This window comes from Typopeltis vanoorti, chromosome 1 (assembly GCF_054136105.1).
Source record: "Typopeltis vanoorti isolate ZY-2024b chromosome 1, IOZ_Tvanoo_1.0, whole genome shotgun sequence".
NCBI classification, from domain to species: domain Eukaryota; kingdom Metazoa; phylum Arthropoda; class Arachnida; order Uropygi; family Thelyphonidae; genus Typopeltis; species Typopeltis vanoorti.
This window is the reverse complement of record NC_143549.1, coordinates 166,469,907-166,486,405: the sequence shown is the minus strand read 5'-3', so window position 1 is coordinate 166,486,405 and position 16,499 is coordinate 166,469,907. Positions and strand designations below refer to the sequence as shown.

At 32.7% G+C, this 16,499-nt stretch overlaps 1 protein-coding gene across 2 annotated transcripts in view; it reads left to right on the top strand.

Moving 5' to 3' along the window:
- Mvb12 (multivesicular body subunit 12-like Mvb12) overlaps positions 1–15,726 on the top strand; it is a 171,363-nt gene extending 155,637 nt beyond the window's left edge. For both annotated transcript variants that reach the window (XM_090395241.1, XM_090395250.1), the window contains one exon: positions 14,022–15,726. In XM_090395241.1, coding sequence (XP_090251367.1) covers positions 14,022–14,084 — 63 coding nt within the window. In that variant the 3' untranslated portion in view covers positions 14,085–15,726. The remainder of the gene's footprint in view (positions 1–14,021) is intronic.
- The last annotated feature ends 773 nt before the right edge of the window (positions 15,727–16,499 follow it).

The following is a 16,499-nucleotide window of genomic DNA, read 5'->3' as shown; positions in this document are numbered from 1 at the left end:
TTATATTTATACCGTGCCACCCTATATTTAGATTAGCCTATGTAAAATAGTAGAATCAATCTTCAATTAATTTAGCAGTCTCATCATATAGGCCGAATTTAATATTTTATACTTAAGGCTCCCGCAAGATCCGAACTTTTTATGGACGGTGCAATGAAAAAGAATCAGCCACACACAATATTGAAATCAATAAAACAAAACATTTAATACAAGGTTATATGGCAAGTACATAAAATTATAACTCTGAAAATAAGATAATACAAATAACTTAGTTGTTCAGGTCAAAACATTCACATAGAATCAAACATCATATCTTCAGATACTAAATTCATAGTTCTCCTAATAATAAAAATTGTTCACACAGTTCAAAACTTCAGAATATCTTAGTAAATAAATTTACTAGTATCACTCAGTTGCAATCTATAATTTAACACTTAGTCAGTAAGCACTTATTATATTATTAATGGCGGCAGTTATTACTTCAAGGGGAATTACTTCTCAGCAAAACGCCACAGTTAATGTTAGGATATTTGAGACGGAGCTATCACTTAAATCTTCACACTGAAATAAAATAAAATAGGACTGTTCTTACTGGGATTAATCCTTAGCACATCAGATTCAATGTGAGCACATTTCAAAGCTATATTCACTTATTACTCCGATGCAACACTATTCAAAAGAATTCTTCACGGAGATAACTGAATTATTATTTATCGCGCTACACAAATCTTGACGGACTTGCTATAAGGCAGAATAATTATTTCATGTTTACTATTGTGTAACAAATTGAGCTTTGCACAATCCTTCAAAGCGATACAGGAATACATAGTAATTCTAGAACGTAGTGGAATTATTCTGGATTGCCTATTAATCTTCCGGTCTTTTGTTAATCTTATTACGGCACTAAAATTCCTATTACTGCCAACGCTGACTTTACTCTCAGCTGCCTATAAGTTTTCTCCTCGTCTCCGTAGTGTTTTGAATGTCCTGCCCTTCAGTGTCCTTGTTTACTTTCACCTTCCGTTCATATACCTTCCTTCTTCCCGCCTAAACTTGTTCCCTAGTCCAACTCATATTAATTGCTTGCTTCCAATTACCGCAGCTCACACCCTAAGCTTACGGGTTCTATTTTATTTCTGTCTCCATGGCAACGATCAAAACAAAACATAAGCATTACATAAGATTATACCTTTTAGATACAGTAATGAAAAATAATAAAAAAAATATTATAGTTACTTAATTCTTCCTTCACTTTCATTTACAAATATAATAAATAAAACATATATTACAGTTCACATAAGGCACATAAAAGTTATATACATAGAATATCTTATAATATTACTGAAGGAATATAGCAATAAAATAAATGGTATTTTCTACAGAGTCCTTTCATTAACATAACATATATTAAAATTATATAATTAAATAATAACTGATAAAATTCAAGGAAAATACATGAATAATAAATCTTAAGCAAAAGACTAACAAATAATATATAACAAGTCTTGCTTAGGATATGGTAGATTATGTTAAATGTGAATGAAGAATAAAAACATGCAAAATAATTTCATTCACAGTTTAACACACATAATTAATATGGGTTCCATACCAAGAATGCAGTTGATTTTTTTCCTTTTTCCCATTTCCTTATTTTTATTGCAGATTTTTATATAAAAAATGTCACTGCAATTATTAACTTTGAATAAAGATGCTTGAATACTTAAATAGATTAAGTGGATAACATTATGTACAGTAAAGTGAAGAGCTAAGCTTAATATCTTCTGTTTGAATATTTGGTTTAATATTGCTTTCTGTAATGATACTGTTTATAAATAACAGTGGTGATAGTGTATGCAAACTTTTCCATAAAATTAACATCAAACTGTTTTCCTATACACCCTCATTTTTAACTGCTTCTTTGTAATACATGTATAAGGTTGACATCGCAGATCTGCACACCTTTAATTGAAACGTGTTAGGAATGATTAGTCCACATGCTGAACAGAAATTCAACAAGTGCTTAACATTAGATCAGCTTTGCATTAGTTGCTCCAATGATAAAAAAAGTCCTCTTTCTTCGTTTTTTAGAGCCTTTCATGGAATGGAACTATAGGCACCAACAAGCATAATTTTCCATTAGGCAATAAGACGATTTCACTACAGTATGCCCTTGATTTAACAGACTAATTGGGGGAAGGAAGGGATGTCCACTCTTGCTGCAAGTCTATTAAATTGAATGTATTTTAAAAACATATATTAATAAAGAACTTACAATGTACAGGATGTATTAAAATATTTTAATATATAAGTATTAATGTATTAATACTTAAACATTATAATATGCTTGTAGCATGTTGAGCACAGTTAAGCCTGGGATGGATTTCCGTGGTGGGCTGGCAACCTACAACACGGTCAAAAACCCTGATGAAACTGATATAGATGGCAATGCCAATATTTCAGTGAAGTCTGGAGAGCCATACCCAGGAAGTTTTAGTATCATGCCTCCACGTGGACTCCCCAGGAAGCATGGTGTCATAATGAGCCATGGCAAAGTTGATAATGAGCAAAGAGCTGGCAGAAAACTATAAAATGCATCTCCCAAGACGTTATGTAGCCAGCGTGGGAGATTAGGTCACAGCTCCTCCACTACAATGCCAAGATGAAGAAAGAAAGGCCATAAAGCCCATGGCCAGAATGGGCATTCACTGGATGTGACTAAATTTCCCCAACTATATGACTACTCTGATCGAAACCATTTATGGAGACCAGAACATGATGCAGTGGGGAAGCTTTCCCAAATAATAATCAATACTGGAATAGCCCAAAGAATTCGTGAATATCACAGTAATCAATACAATCCTCTTTTCCTCTATATAGGAACATTTAATTGTCAAACACTTAAAGAAGATGAAGACCTTACCATCTTACAGCAAGAACTAAAACATATTAAATGGGATATAATAGGTTTAAGTGAAGTTTGCAGGAAGGATGAACATTTAATAAAACTAAAAAATGGAGACTAATACTACTATGGGAAAACTAAAAGACAATACAGAGTGGGATTTCTAATTAAGAAAACAATTACACACCTTATAGAAGAATTTAATTATACAAATGAAAGAATAATAGAAATTATACTTAAAATAAACTCTAAACTTAAAATCAGGATCATCCAAATATATGCTCCCACCTCATCCCACACTGATGAAGAGATAGAAGCATTTTATGACTCACTGCAGTGCACTCTGAATAAAAAAAGAAATGGCAATCAAATCTTTATTAAGTAAGGTGATTTTAATGCCAAAATAGGTCATCCCATTCACCAAATAGATACAATAGGACCATACATACATATATGATATAAGCAGCAACTCAGGAATGGTTCTTACAGAATTCTCTATCAATAACAAGCCTTATATTATGAAGGCTTGTTATTGATAGAGAATTCTGTATAATAAATTTTTTTTAAAAAGCCCTCAAAAGAAAATAGGCATGGAGAAGTCCAAACGGAGAAATAAAAAATGAAATAGATTATATACTGTGTAATAATAAAAAAAAATAGTTCAAGATACCTCAGTACTAAATCAAGTAAAAACAGGAAGTGACCACAGATTGGTCAGATCCAAAATTAAAATAAACCCCCAAATTGGAAAGAATGAAATGGCTAAACAACAGAAAATCAAGAAGTTTTGACTTAAAACCTATCGAAAACAAGGATTATGAAGAAAAACTCTATCGAAAACTAGACTTAATAAATATATTTGAAGAAGACATAAATAAAATAAGCAAAAACCTAATGGAAGTAATAATCTCAGCAGCCAATGAATTCAAAAGCAACAAACAACAAAAAGACTAAACTTTCAGAGGAAACCTTACAACTACTAAAATAGACAAAATATGAAACAAGACAAAAACTTAATTTCTAAATAGAATATGCAGAACTGTGCAAAACAATAAGGAAAAAGATGAGAAATGAAATAAGATCTTATAACACTAAAAAAATAAAAGAAACAATAAAAATATGAAAATACTAAGAAAACATTTATCAGTTGGCAAAAGTCAAATAACTGCAATAAAAGATAAGAATGGAACTACAATAAAGGAACCAAGAACACATCTTACGCAAGCTAGAAGAATTTTATAAAGAACTCTATAGTGATCCTTCAATAGATAAATATAAATAACTCTTCTCCATCGCATATGGAATTCATCCCCCCATTCACTTCAGATGAAATAAAACAAGCATTAAAACAAATGGAAAATGTCCTGGTGAAGACCTAATTCACATAAAATTAATTAAATGGGGAGGAAACAATATAATTCACTATGTCACAAACTTACTAAATCTATGCCTAGAAGAGGGGAAGATGCCAGAAAATTGGAAAAATGCTATTCTGATACTGTTATTTTAAAAAAAGGGTAAAGAACTATAGACCAATAAGTATTCTCTCTAATCTGAACAAAAGTAATAACAAACAGGTTAACACTCTTCTAGACTCAAATCAACTGGTAGAACAAGCAGGATTCTATAAAGGCTTTAAAATACAATTGATCATATTCATGCAGTAAAACAAATAACAATAGAAAAAGCAGAAGAAAACAAATTGCCTCTCTGTTTAGCCTTCATTGATTATGAAAAAGCATTTAATTCCATCAAAACTAATGCAATAATGAAAGCACTCTAGAATCAGGGAGTTCTTGGAGAATATATGGACCTCCTCCAGGTAATATACCTCACTGCAACAGCAACAATTGCTACTTCACACGAGTAGCAATAAAATATCAATCGAAAAAGGTATCCAACAAGGAGACTCTCTATCACTCAAAATCTTTATAGCAGTCCTTCAAGAAATATTTAATAATATAAACTGGACAAACCTTGGTATAAAAATTAATAACAGAAACTTAACACCCCTAAGAAAAGCAGATGATATAATTTTTGAAAACACTCCAGAAGACCTATATCATGAAAGCAGAAAAGTCGGTCTAAAGATAAACAGAGAAAAAACTAAAATCATGTTTCATCATTTTGTGACAGCAAAAAACATAATAATAGAAAGCAATTTCTTGGAAAGAGTCTCTTCATACACATACTTTGGTCATCTCATTATTCTAAACTGTGGACTCCAGAAGGAAATAAATCAGAGAGTTCATCTTGCCTGAGTGAATTCAGAAAATTGAAAAGCATTTTTCAAAACAGTGATGTCCCACTCTGTTTTAAAAGGAAGACATTTAATCAGTATATATATATTCCAGTAATCTCATATGGTTATGAAACTTGATCACTAACAAAAGCACTGACAAATAAATTAACAACTCAAAGAAAAATGGAGAGGTTGATGCCAGGCATCGCATTAAAAGATAAGAAGCCAGACTCACATCACTGACATCATTCTTCACCACAAGCAACAAAAATGGAAATGGACTAGACATTTATCCAAAAGAGAAGATGACGATGGACCACTATACTAACGAAGCAGATTCCAAAAGAAGGGAAACGAGGCCGAGGACATCCTAAAAGAACGTGGAGTGATGAATTGTCAAATTTTTTGGGGGAGAATTGGTCAACCATTGCCAAGAGCAGAGAAAGATGGAAAGAAATGGAGGAGGCCTTCGTCCAGCAGTGAACAAAGAAAATGGCTGAAAAGAAGTGGGGTGCTTAAGGGTCAAAGCTGTATAACTGAGAAGAGACCTCCACATAGCCTTTAAAGGAATGAGAACCGACCAGGGCTTTTGACCTCATGTCCAATCCTCACCTTCTCGTGGTGTGCCCTGTTGGGTATAATACCTGCATACTGAACAGACAAGGATGGGCTGGCAAGTTGGGATTTAGCCGACCAAATTGTATTCTTATTGGCTTAAACCGAAATACAAAATGATGGTACATCATGACAGAATTCCATGCTGGCTGGGATCGTCGCCCAGTTAAACAAGCCCCCCCCCCCCCCCCTATTGTTTTTGCCAGGACAAACAGTGAAAAGTCAGTTACTGGAACAAATCTAAAAACACACCCCAACTCAACATCACCAGAGTTAGAGATCAGTACTATCAACATAAGAAGCCTGAATGGCAAAGAAATGGAGCTAGCTGAGGAATTATATAAGTACAAGATTGACTTAATAGGGGTGACTGAAACAAAAAAAAGACAAAAACTGGTGCGATCTTTCTGGGCAATAAATACAAAATGTTATATTCAAGCAATGACAATCAAGGAAAAGAAGGAGTAGCCATAGTATTCAACACAAAATACGAGGCTAATCTTCTTGAATGGCAGTCAGTCTCAAGTAGAGTAATGTGGGCAAATATGAGAATGGGGAACTGGACAATGAGACTTATTTGTGCCAATGGTGGTCCCACAGAAGGTTCTACTAAGGTAGAAGTGGAGGAATTTTTTGAGGCTTTAGAAAAAGCAACTGACACAATGAAAAAGGAAAAGTTGGTCCTTGTTGGGGATCTAAATAGTAGAGTAGGAAATGATTGTGAGACATACAAAAATATTTTGGGAAAATTTGGAGAAAAGAGCAAAGCTAATAATAATGGACTGGTTATTACTAACACCATGTTCCAACATAAAAATGTGCATAAATTCACATGGAGAGAAGATTCAAGAAATAAAAAAGTCTCATTGACTATGTTATTGTCGATAGTGATTTTTTTCCTTGGTCCAGGACACCAGAATGTACAGAGGATTTGAAATTGGAAATGATCACTATTTAGTCTTGAGCAGGATAAAATTGAATTTTATTTTGAAAAGAAGAGCATGTAAAAAGGTTTTAGAGTGAATAAAACATGAGCAGCTCTCAGATGTGAACTGTAGACTAAAATACAGTGGTTATTGAAGAAAAAATGAAAGAGTTTGAGAACAGGAACCAAACCTTGGAGATTCAGTGGCAAGCCTTGAAGAAAACCCTGATTGATTCAGCCAGAGAGGCATGTGGTGAGGTTGTCTGCAAGGATAGACAAATTAGAACTCCATGGTGGACACAAGAAGTTGATGAGGCAATGTAGGAAAAGGAGAAAGCATATCAAAAGTTCCTGGCAAATAAGTCAGCTTGTGCTCTTAGAGAATACAGAGACAAATGTACGGAAGCTAAACAAAAGTCATGAAAAGACTGGTAAGAACATAGAAAATAACTATCAAGTGGGTGGGAATATATTCTGGAGATTATTGAAGCTCAGAAATGGAGGAAAGAGTGTTGTAAAAGGAATTACAGATGATAAAGGTGACACAAAAACTGTGAAAAAGATATTCTTGAAGTATGAAGTAATTATTTGAAAAAAATTGCTAAATGAAACAAGCAGTGGTAGTACCGTGGTAAAAAAAAAAAAAAAAAAACACTCAATAGGCATGCATTCAGGAATACATATCCATACTTGAAGTAGAAAAACCATCAAAGGCTTGAAATCTGGAATGGCAGCAGGAATAGGTGATATTTGACCAGAAATGCTGAAGTATGGAGGTATAAAAGTCTTACAGGGGCTGAACTGTATAGTTCAAAAGACCTGGACAGAGTGACAAATTCCCAATGATTGGAGTCGAGTTCTCATAGTATCCATATATAAAAAGGGAAACAAAACTGAATGTGAAAATTACAGAGGTATTTCCCTACTGAGTGTTCCTGGAATTTATGCAAGTAACTTGAGAAAAGGTTGAAGAATTGTGGAAGAAAAGCTTGGTGAAGAACAAGCTGGATTCAGGCCAAATAGAGGCTGTCAGGATCAGATCTTCACTTTGACAAATAGTTGAGAAATCATGGGAATATAACAAAGATCTGGAAAAGGCATATGACAGGGTGCCAAGAGAGAAGCTATTCAAAAGGCTACAGTTATATGGTGTGAATGGGACATTATATCAAGCAATACTTAGTCTTTGAGTTGTGAATCAGCAGTTAGAATTGAAGGAGTTATGGGAAGATGGTTTGATGTTAAATCTGGTGTCATACAAGGATGTACATTATCCCCTCTGTTATTCATTATGTATATGGATCACATTATGAAGGAAAGTGGTATTAAACCTGATATCAAAATTGGAGGTGTTAATCTCAGCTCTTTGCTTTATGTGGATGAAAGTTATAGAAAGTTAGTAATGACTGATTTGGAGGAAAATTGTAGATAGAAAGTTAGTAATGATGTACATTTTTCATGTAGTACTATCATATCCTATATGTTATTCTTCTAAATAAATAAGCGGATTTACTGAATTGAATAATTGTTGTAATAGATATGGTATGATGGTCAGCATTAAAAAGAAAGATAATGAAAATAGCCAGAAACATTGAAAATATCAACTGCATTGTGAATGGAGCTCATTTAAACATTTCATTTAAAACAAATCAACTCAAGTCATGAATTTTAGTGAAGATGGTAAATTAAATATGGAAATAGACAATAGAATCAACAAAGCTATTATGGTAGGAAGTCAACTGAATACATTTATATGGAATAAGAGAGAAATTAGCCAAATGCTAAACAGTGTTCAAACCCATTTTAACTTATGGATCTGAGAGCTGGGTTAGAAGTAAAACACTTGACCAAAGACTAGAGACTGTAGATATGAGAGTCCTGAGAAAGATTGAGAGCATGAACAGATGGTATCAATGGCAATATCATATTAAAAACGAGGATATTAATAAAGAACTTGACATTGTCAGCATCCAGGAATGTGTTAGCAGAGCTAATCTCAGGTGGTATGGTCACTTAAACAGAATGGGCGAGGAAAGATTAGTAAAACAAGTGTTCTTTGCTAGGTTGGCAGGAAATCAACCCAGAGGATGATCAAGATGTACCTTAGATGATAGAAATATAAGATCTGATAATAATGGAATCTTGACAAGTAACAGACTGATTTGGAGGAATGTAGATAGAAAGTTAGTAATGATGTACATTTTTCATGTAGTACTATCATATCCTGTACACCCCTTGAGGGTACATGGCTGGAATTTGATAATGTATAAGTATGAATAAAATATTATATTGTACAATGAGTATCTATGCATGCCACTAAAGTATCTGTTAAAATGTAAAAAAAAATAATTTACAACATGAACCAAACTTTATTTTAATTTAAAACACATCAAAATCTATACAATGTAACTAATTGAGTGTTTCTGCCTTTTTTTTTAATTTTTTTTTTTTTATTTTTAAAGCTCAGATATTTGTTTTCGATGTGATCATTAGTTTTTTTTTAATCTATTTTAGATGGGGTGGAAATAAACACCATTGAATAAAAAACATACAGAAAATCTTAAAAAGTATGAATGATATTCAATATTAACTTAATTGAAAGAATTGCAATTTTCATAGTCAGAAATACAAGTCATGTGGAGGGAGAGGTGTTAATTCCTTGTAGAAGGGGTCTGGTGAAACAGGTCCAGTTAAAGTGGTCTTGAAGAAATCAAGAGCATTTCATCAACTGATAAGGCAACTGAAGTTTCCTTACACTTTGATGCTGCTTCCTTATTACTGTAGACTGAAATTCTCTAAAATGTTGTTTAAGAGATACTTGTGCCATGTCAGGTTTCTTCAATTAATGCAAAAAAAAAAAAAACATAAAGGATAAGTAATATTACTTATTTGAGGCTATTTCAACAGGCTGAAATCAGTAATGATAAACAATAGTTTATCATTTGAATGATAAACTATCATTTATCATTCAAAAGATAGTCTCCTCTAGCTTTCTCTGTTGTCTACCAAGTTCCTTGTGACATTATCATTCTTACTTTGGACAAACCAAATAAAAAAGAGAATATAGGAACACAAATCTTACATTAGCAACAGTAAATCTGAGAAATCTGGCTCAGCACAGAATAGATACAGACCACGACATCCTATGGTCTGAAACATGCTTACTTCATCAATGTCAGTATAAATTTGAATGCTTGTTTAAAAGCTGAGGCCTTTCTTCGATGTCTGAACTTAAAATCGTAATGACTACCTCTGTCTATCTAAGATATGGGAAAGTCTTATTTTAATCGCACATTAATATTTTGTTTTTGTTTTAAATAGCTAATGATCAATATGGCAATATTTCCTCAGTTTTCCAATGCACTGTTTTATGTATAACATCATGCAGCTTTTACTTTTTCAAATCAATCCATTGTTTGCATTCTATTTTGTAATTAACTATTGTTGCTACTGATGATGGCCTGTAATATTCAGGCCAAAGTATATGCCTTAAATAAATATTACTTATCCTTTTTTTTGTGTTAATTGAAGAAAATTCTCTAAAATGGTCATAATAAGGAAGCACATCAGGTTCTGATGATCATCATCGTGCATATCAAGGATTTAGGCCTAGATGGCCTGTTCCGGCCTTAGAAGTCATTGTTGAAACGTTTAAGAGGACGTCCTGGTTTTCTTTTTCCTAATGGCTTGTACTCTGTACTAAACCCACTGGAACATGTACAGTTCACTTCCCAACATCCCTTCGCAGTACTCCTTGAAAACCACAGAACAAGTTTCTTTTCCTCCTCCTTCATCCCTGCTACTGCTGTACTGTGGAACAGTCTTCCTCCTGAGGTATTTCCCAAGGAATACAATATACAGCTTTCAAATAGAATGTTAACAAGTTCCTCCTTTCCCATCCCATGACCCATATATGGAAGTACTATAGGTTGACCAGCCAACCTCTCATATATGGGTCCAACATAAAAATTTTTTTAAAAAATTTACTTTTTGCATGCCTTTGTATCCTCTTGAAAATTTCTTTCTCTGCAAATTCATATGATCAAGCCTCGTAGCAGTGGAACTACCATATCCTTTTCTCTACTGGTCAGCATCCTAACTGTTGCACTAATCCTCTGAATTGTCTTCACCAAGAGGAAACATTCTATCTATGAGTGATATCCACCACTACCTCAAGATTATGAGCCCCCTCAAATTCCTCCAGTATAATTCTACCATTAGAACATTGTAGCCTTCCATGTGGATCCCAAAATTCAAAAGCTCTCATATAGTTAACATTATATTGGCATCACCAAACTTGTCCATATTTCCAACATGTTTAAATCTTTCTGAAGAGCCATCACTTTTTTTTAATGATAACACTGCCTATAAAAGGTTTATATCCTTTTAGTACCATGGGTGTGTGTGGGGGGGGTAGTATTAGCCATAAACTTGCTTTAGACACTACACATACTTATTTTAAGACCACAACAGGCATTCAGTAAACAACTGCCACTTAGACATTCTGACATCTCTACCACTGTGGCATTCATACACTAGTTCAATGGAAAATAGAAATGCTATCTCGGTCAACTAAGCTGGCATCACCTGCAAACAACTGAATATCTTTCTGCATTCCATTTAGTGTATCATTATCACTGACATAAAGACCTCCACCTGTTATCCCATACATAATTCCTGGATGTTAGTCAGCTGATTACCAGTTTATTATTGGATATCTGACACCATTTGTTGCAGCTATCAAATGTTTTGTAAACCTAAAAAAAAAAAAAAAATTGCAGAATATGCATTCTTTATCAGTCATCCCTGTTACATTATTATAAAATGTTACCAGATTACTGAAACATGGCTGTTTAGTAAATCCATGTGCTAACCTTCATAATGAACATCATCTTCATTTGTCTAATTTTGTATCAAGTCAGTTTTTATAAAATCTTAATGACCATAAAAGAAATGCAAACTGGTCTATAGTTTCGTCCTTCCATTTTACACCACTTTTGCAATAGCACTACCTTGATCTCCTTCCCCTCCTTATCAGCTCTTCCAGTTACATGGCATTGAACAACCAAATCATTACTATTGTCATTTTTCAGCACATTCTCTTAAAACACATGGTGAAATATTATCTGATAGCACTATCTTGTTGACATCCAAAATACTTGTCATTCTTAGTATGGTTTCATTCACTTCCAATTCAACCCTCCCCCAATTCCTCTAATAATAAATCTTGTTTCACCAGATTGAAATACTTTGATAGTGATAATTAAAAGCTGTCATCTGCATCAGCCATTATCTACAGATCTGTCATCTGACCACTGTTTCATCTAGCAAGGGCATTTATGCAAGTCATTTCTCATTCTGCTAGTTACATAAAAGAACTCTTTATTAGCCATAGTGCTGGTCTTATCTCATGTCCTGATTTCTTCTTCTTCCTTACTGTACTGGTTGGTTTCTTGAGACATATACTCCTCTTGTAACCACTCTTTGTACCTGAAATTTCCATAGTTTTAGCTTCTTCTGAAGTTCCTGTTTGATTTTTTACTTTTCCCATATCTTACACACACACACAGTTTGCCACTGATGTTAACAAAATCTTAATTAGCTTCTATATACTAATGATCTCTTTCTTTCCCGTCCATGATATTATCCCAATCTGGTTCCTAAGTCTGCTATAATCAACTATTGTAATTCCTCATAAATTTGTTTCTCCTTACGATTTCTGTCTATCTGCCTATTCACTCCTCCTTCCAAAATCACAACTACATGATTACTTTCATCACCTAAGAATGACATCTCAATGGCAACCAAATCTTCTGATTTTACTACCAAATCCCAAGCTCTTGACCCTTGGCAAAGTTTTTCCAGCTCATCTTACTCAGTAAAATTTTCATTCTTTCAGTTCCATCCCCAATACCTCTGTTTTCTCTCCAAACATCCTACTCTCACCCTACATTTATCTGCACGATCAAAGACATTGATGGCAACTGCCACATACCCTCTCATCCTTTTACTATAATAATATAGTATTATTATTACATTATAACATAATATTTATACTATATTATTATTATAACTCATCGAGAGAGGGCACCCTACTCTGCAACTCTCAGTTACCAACATTTAATCCACCACTTACTATCACAGAACCACTACTACCATCATCATCTACACACAATGCCATCTACTGCCTACCAGCACCACTAATATTTTTTGTCTATAAGTTGTGCATATTCTGATTTGCGTTTATACAGGAATAAAAACCTGAGTTTCTGTATGAGATCAGCTACGTGACTTTCAGTTGAAAAAAACCCATATAAAGATTCCTCTCATCATGATGAAAATTGAGCTTAAGCCTTTTCCAACTGAAGGATGCAACATACCATCTTTCTTCCAGTTGCACTATGGAGATACTTATATCCATTATTAAATCCATATTCTGTCCTCGCCCTCAGTCATGCTGCTGTAATTTCTAATAGCATTCGTGTGTATCTGTGCACACCCTTGATAAATGCATTCATTTCCAACATGCAACTCCTCCTTTTGCTCATTCAAAGTAATCTCCCCATGTTTCTCATTGTCCACATTTCAAACATGCACATATTATCCCAATTCACACTTGCTACTTAATACCATAAGTATAGCCTCTCATCCAAAATATGGTATTGAAAGATGCTAGAATGGGAAATGATGAGCCATGCAGTGTGACAGCTACCATGATAACAAAATGTGACTATTAAAGGAAACTTCACAAAGCACATATCTCACTACATGCTTGACCCAACCTTCTTAAATAAAACAAAATTTAATAAATATATTTCTGTAATTTTAAACTTAATTTTGGAATACAGCTTTTGTATTTTTGTTGAAAGTAATAACTTTCTTTGTATAGAAGCTTTATTTACTACCAAAAATGTCTGAGTGATGATCTGTCCTGTTTCATTCTACTACAATGCCATTCTTTGGCATACAAATCAAAATTATTTATACAATACTAGAAATCAAATAATTTCAGTGTGTGTGTGTATATATATATATATATATATATATATATATATATATAAAGCTAAATCATAAATAAAAGGTGAGAAGAGAAAAGAGAGCATTCTTGCTGTATTTTGTTATTCCTTCATGATTTGAGAAATGTCATCTTATTTTGTATTAACTATTTTATTATTTTGAATGATTTAGTCCATAACTCAATGAGCAGCATATGGAATAAATTTCAATCATTATCGATGTCTTGTTAATGGTTAATATTTTTATTTTGTTTTTAGAGCATACATATGATTTCATTATTGATGTCTTATTAATGATTAATATATATTTTATTTTTGTAGTATAAATATGACTTCCAAGTGGAATATCAAGCACAGCAAGCAATTCCTTCTCATTTGGTATAGTGGTATTGCAATATCTGTCAGAATAATCATCATTATGGACATGGTCTGCAGAATATTACCACAGCCAGTGAAATTTCACCATGTAGAAAATTCCATTCTACACTGATGTTCCAGAATCGTTTACTGTGAAAGGACAGAGAACTTTTACTAGTGGATTTTGTGCTCTGCAGTTATTCTACTGGTATACTAATACTCTACAAAACAAACCACAAAAAAAAAAAAAAAAAAAAAAAAAAAATGACAGAACACTGCCAGATTTAAGTGCAATTTACTGATGAGGTGTGGCCTTGGCAGTTATAATGTTGGCTTAAATTCTTACTCTTGTCATTTAGCAGTGCTCGGTATCCAAAGATCAACTGCTGTAACAGATATTTAAAAAACAAAAAAAAACTGGGCAGGGATGATATTTTTTACAACTCTTGCATATATACAAATATATGCATAAGATCTTGATGTTGACCTTTTGCATTTTAAACCTCAGATTAATTCAAAGGAAGAAAACAAACTACTTTGAGGAACTGCATATATTTATCATAGGCACAGTCAATAATTTTACACAGGAGAGAAGTAGCATATTAAATGGACATGTATAATTATATGCTCAGTTTTTCAGAAATGATATTCATATGACAAATTATTTATCATCATAAAATGTCTCAAGATTCATTTTTGAATGTAAATGAGTTCTTATTCTTATTTTAAGTTGCTTTGAATAAGCTATTAGGAGTCATTACTCTTTTATTCTAAAATGAAAGAAGAAAAATAAGTTTTAACAGCAATATTACTTATTTATGAATGGAATCATTTCTGCCGTTTCAAAGTTTCACTTGTGCCAAGTTCTGGTGAGTGTCATATGAAAGAATCTTTGAAGGATGTTTGTAATAGGTATGACTACAGAAGGACTCATGGATAAATTATAGCTTTATTTTTATGGAATGGCCAAATAAATGAGAAAAAAAAGAAAAGAAAGGTGCCAGAAAGAACATTTTGGAGAATTATTCATTTTATCAACTGGAGCAAGCATTATGAAGGATCAGTGAGAAATTATTCAATTAGTTTAGTGTTGTTTAGAGTTCAATTTATTTATGCTACTTTGAATGGCATACATATTATTCTTGTTTTAAATATTCTTCAGAAAAAGTACAAGATGCACTATCCTTTGTCTTGTGTTACTTCTCCCTTCCATGTTGAAATGAAAAGTATTGGTTAAACCAGTATTGATTGTATAATTGAGTTAATTATCATAAACTTGTAAATAATGTATTTTTATCTTTCAGCAATTTTTTTTTTTTAACACCTCTTTCTTTTAGATAGTTTTTTTACTATGTCCTCCACAAAAATAAATAACTTCACCATTTTGAGACTGGTCAGAAAGTCTTCCTGATTATTTTTTTGCTACATACTGATTTCAAAGGAAAATTAAGTTGATCCTTTTAATCAGTAGACAGAGATGGCTGATGGAGATCATTTGCCTTATACACTTTTAAAAGTGAAATGATGAATTCTAGTATTAAAAGTTTCAGATTATATACATATTTTACATTCAAAGCTAAACTTGCTGTTTTTAAACTTAGGATTTCATGAAATGCAAAAGATCTCTATCCACCATTACTTTATAAATGGTGAAAATTCTCATCTCCTCAAAAACAAGCTTTCTCAAATCTTGTTGATTCTTTATTGTTAAATAAATAGTAAATAACATTAGCATTTTCATTTATTTTTTGTGTTTTTCATGAATTACAAATTACAGTTTATGAATTGTTAAAATGTAAATAACATATTTGCCAAAGCAAATATGTCCTAAATGTTTTTTTTTTTTTTTTACTTAGGAAGTTTTAAAAATGTATTTTGTGAATGCCTATCCATTTTTTGTCCTGCAGCCTGAGACATAACTATTTAATTTCAGCTCTCAATTTCCCTTTCATGGAACATTTCTGTGTTATGTGAACAGTACCTTCTTTATTATCTTTTTGTAACTTCTCAGTTTTACTGTTTAGCTTGTCTATCGCTCCATACTCTCAGTTCATTAGCACATTAACTAAATGAAAATTACATTTATATTCAGCACCTGCATGCAAAGAAAAGTTGACTTCACTACACGTAATCCTTTTTATCTCTTTCAACTTAGTGGGTAGTTGGGAGAGTTTGTTTCCTTTCATTATAAGTATATTGTAATTGTAAATGGGTTTTATATATGCTTATAATGAATGGATGAACATTTAAACTTTTAGTTATTGTTACTTCTATGGGTTTTTGATATCTGGAGTGAAACCCTGCTGCAAGTTTGTTAGGTGATGTTTTAGATGATGCTGTTGTATGCATAAAGTAGGGTAACCATGTTCTAAAAAAAAAAAGATATTTTTGCTCGGTAAATTACTTAATTGCTCAAATTAAAGATACCAAGCAATTTTATAA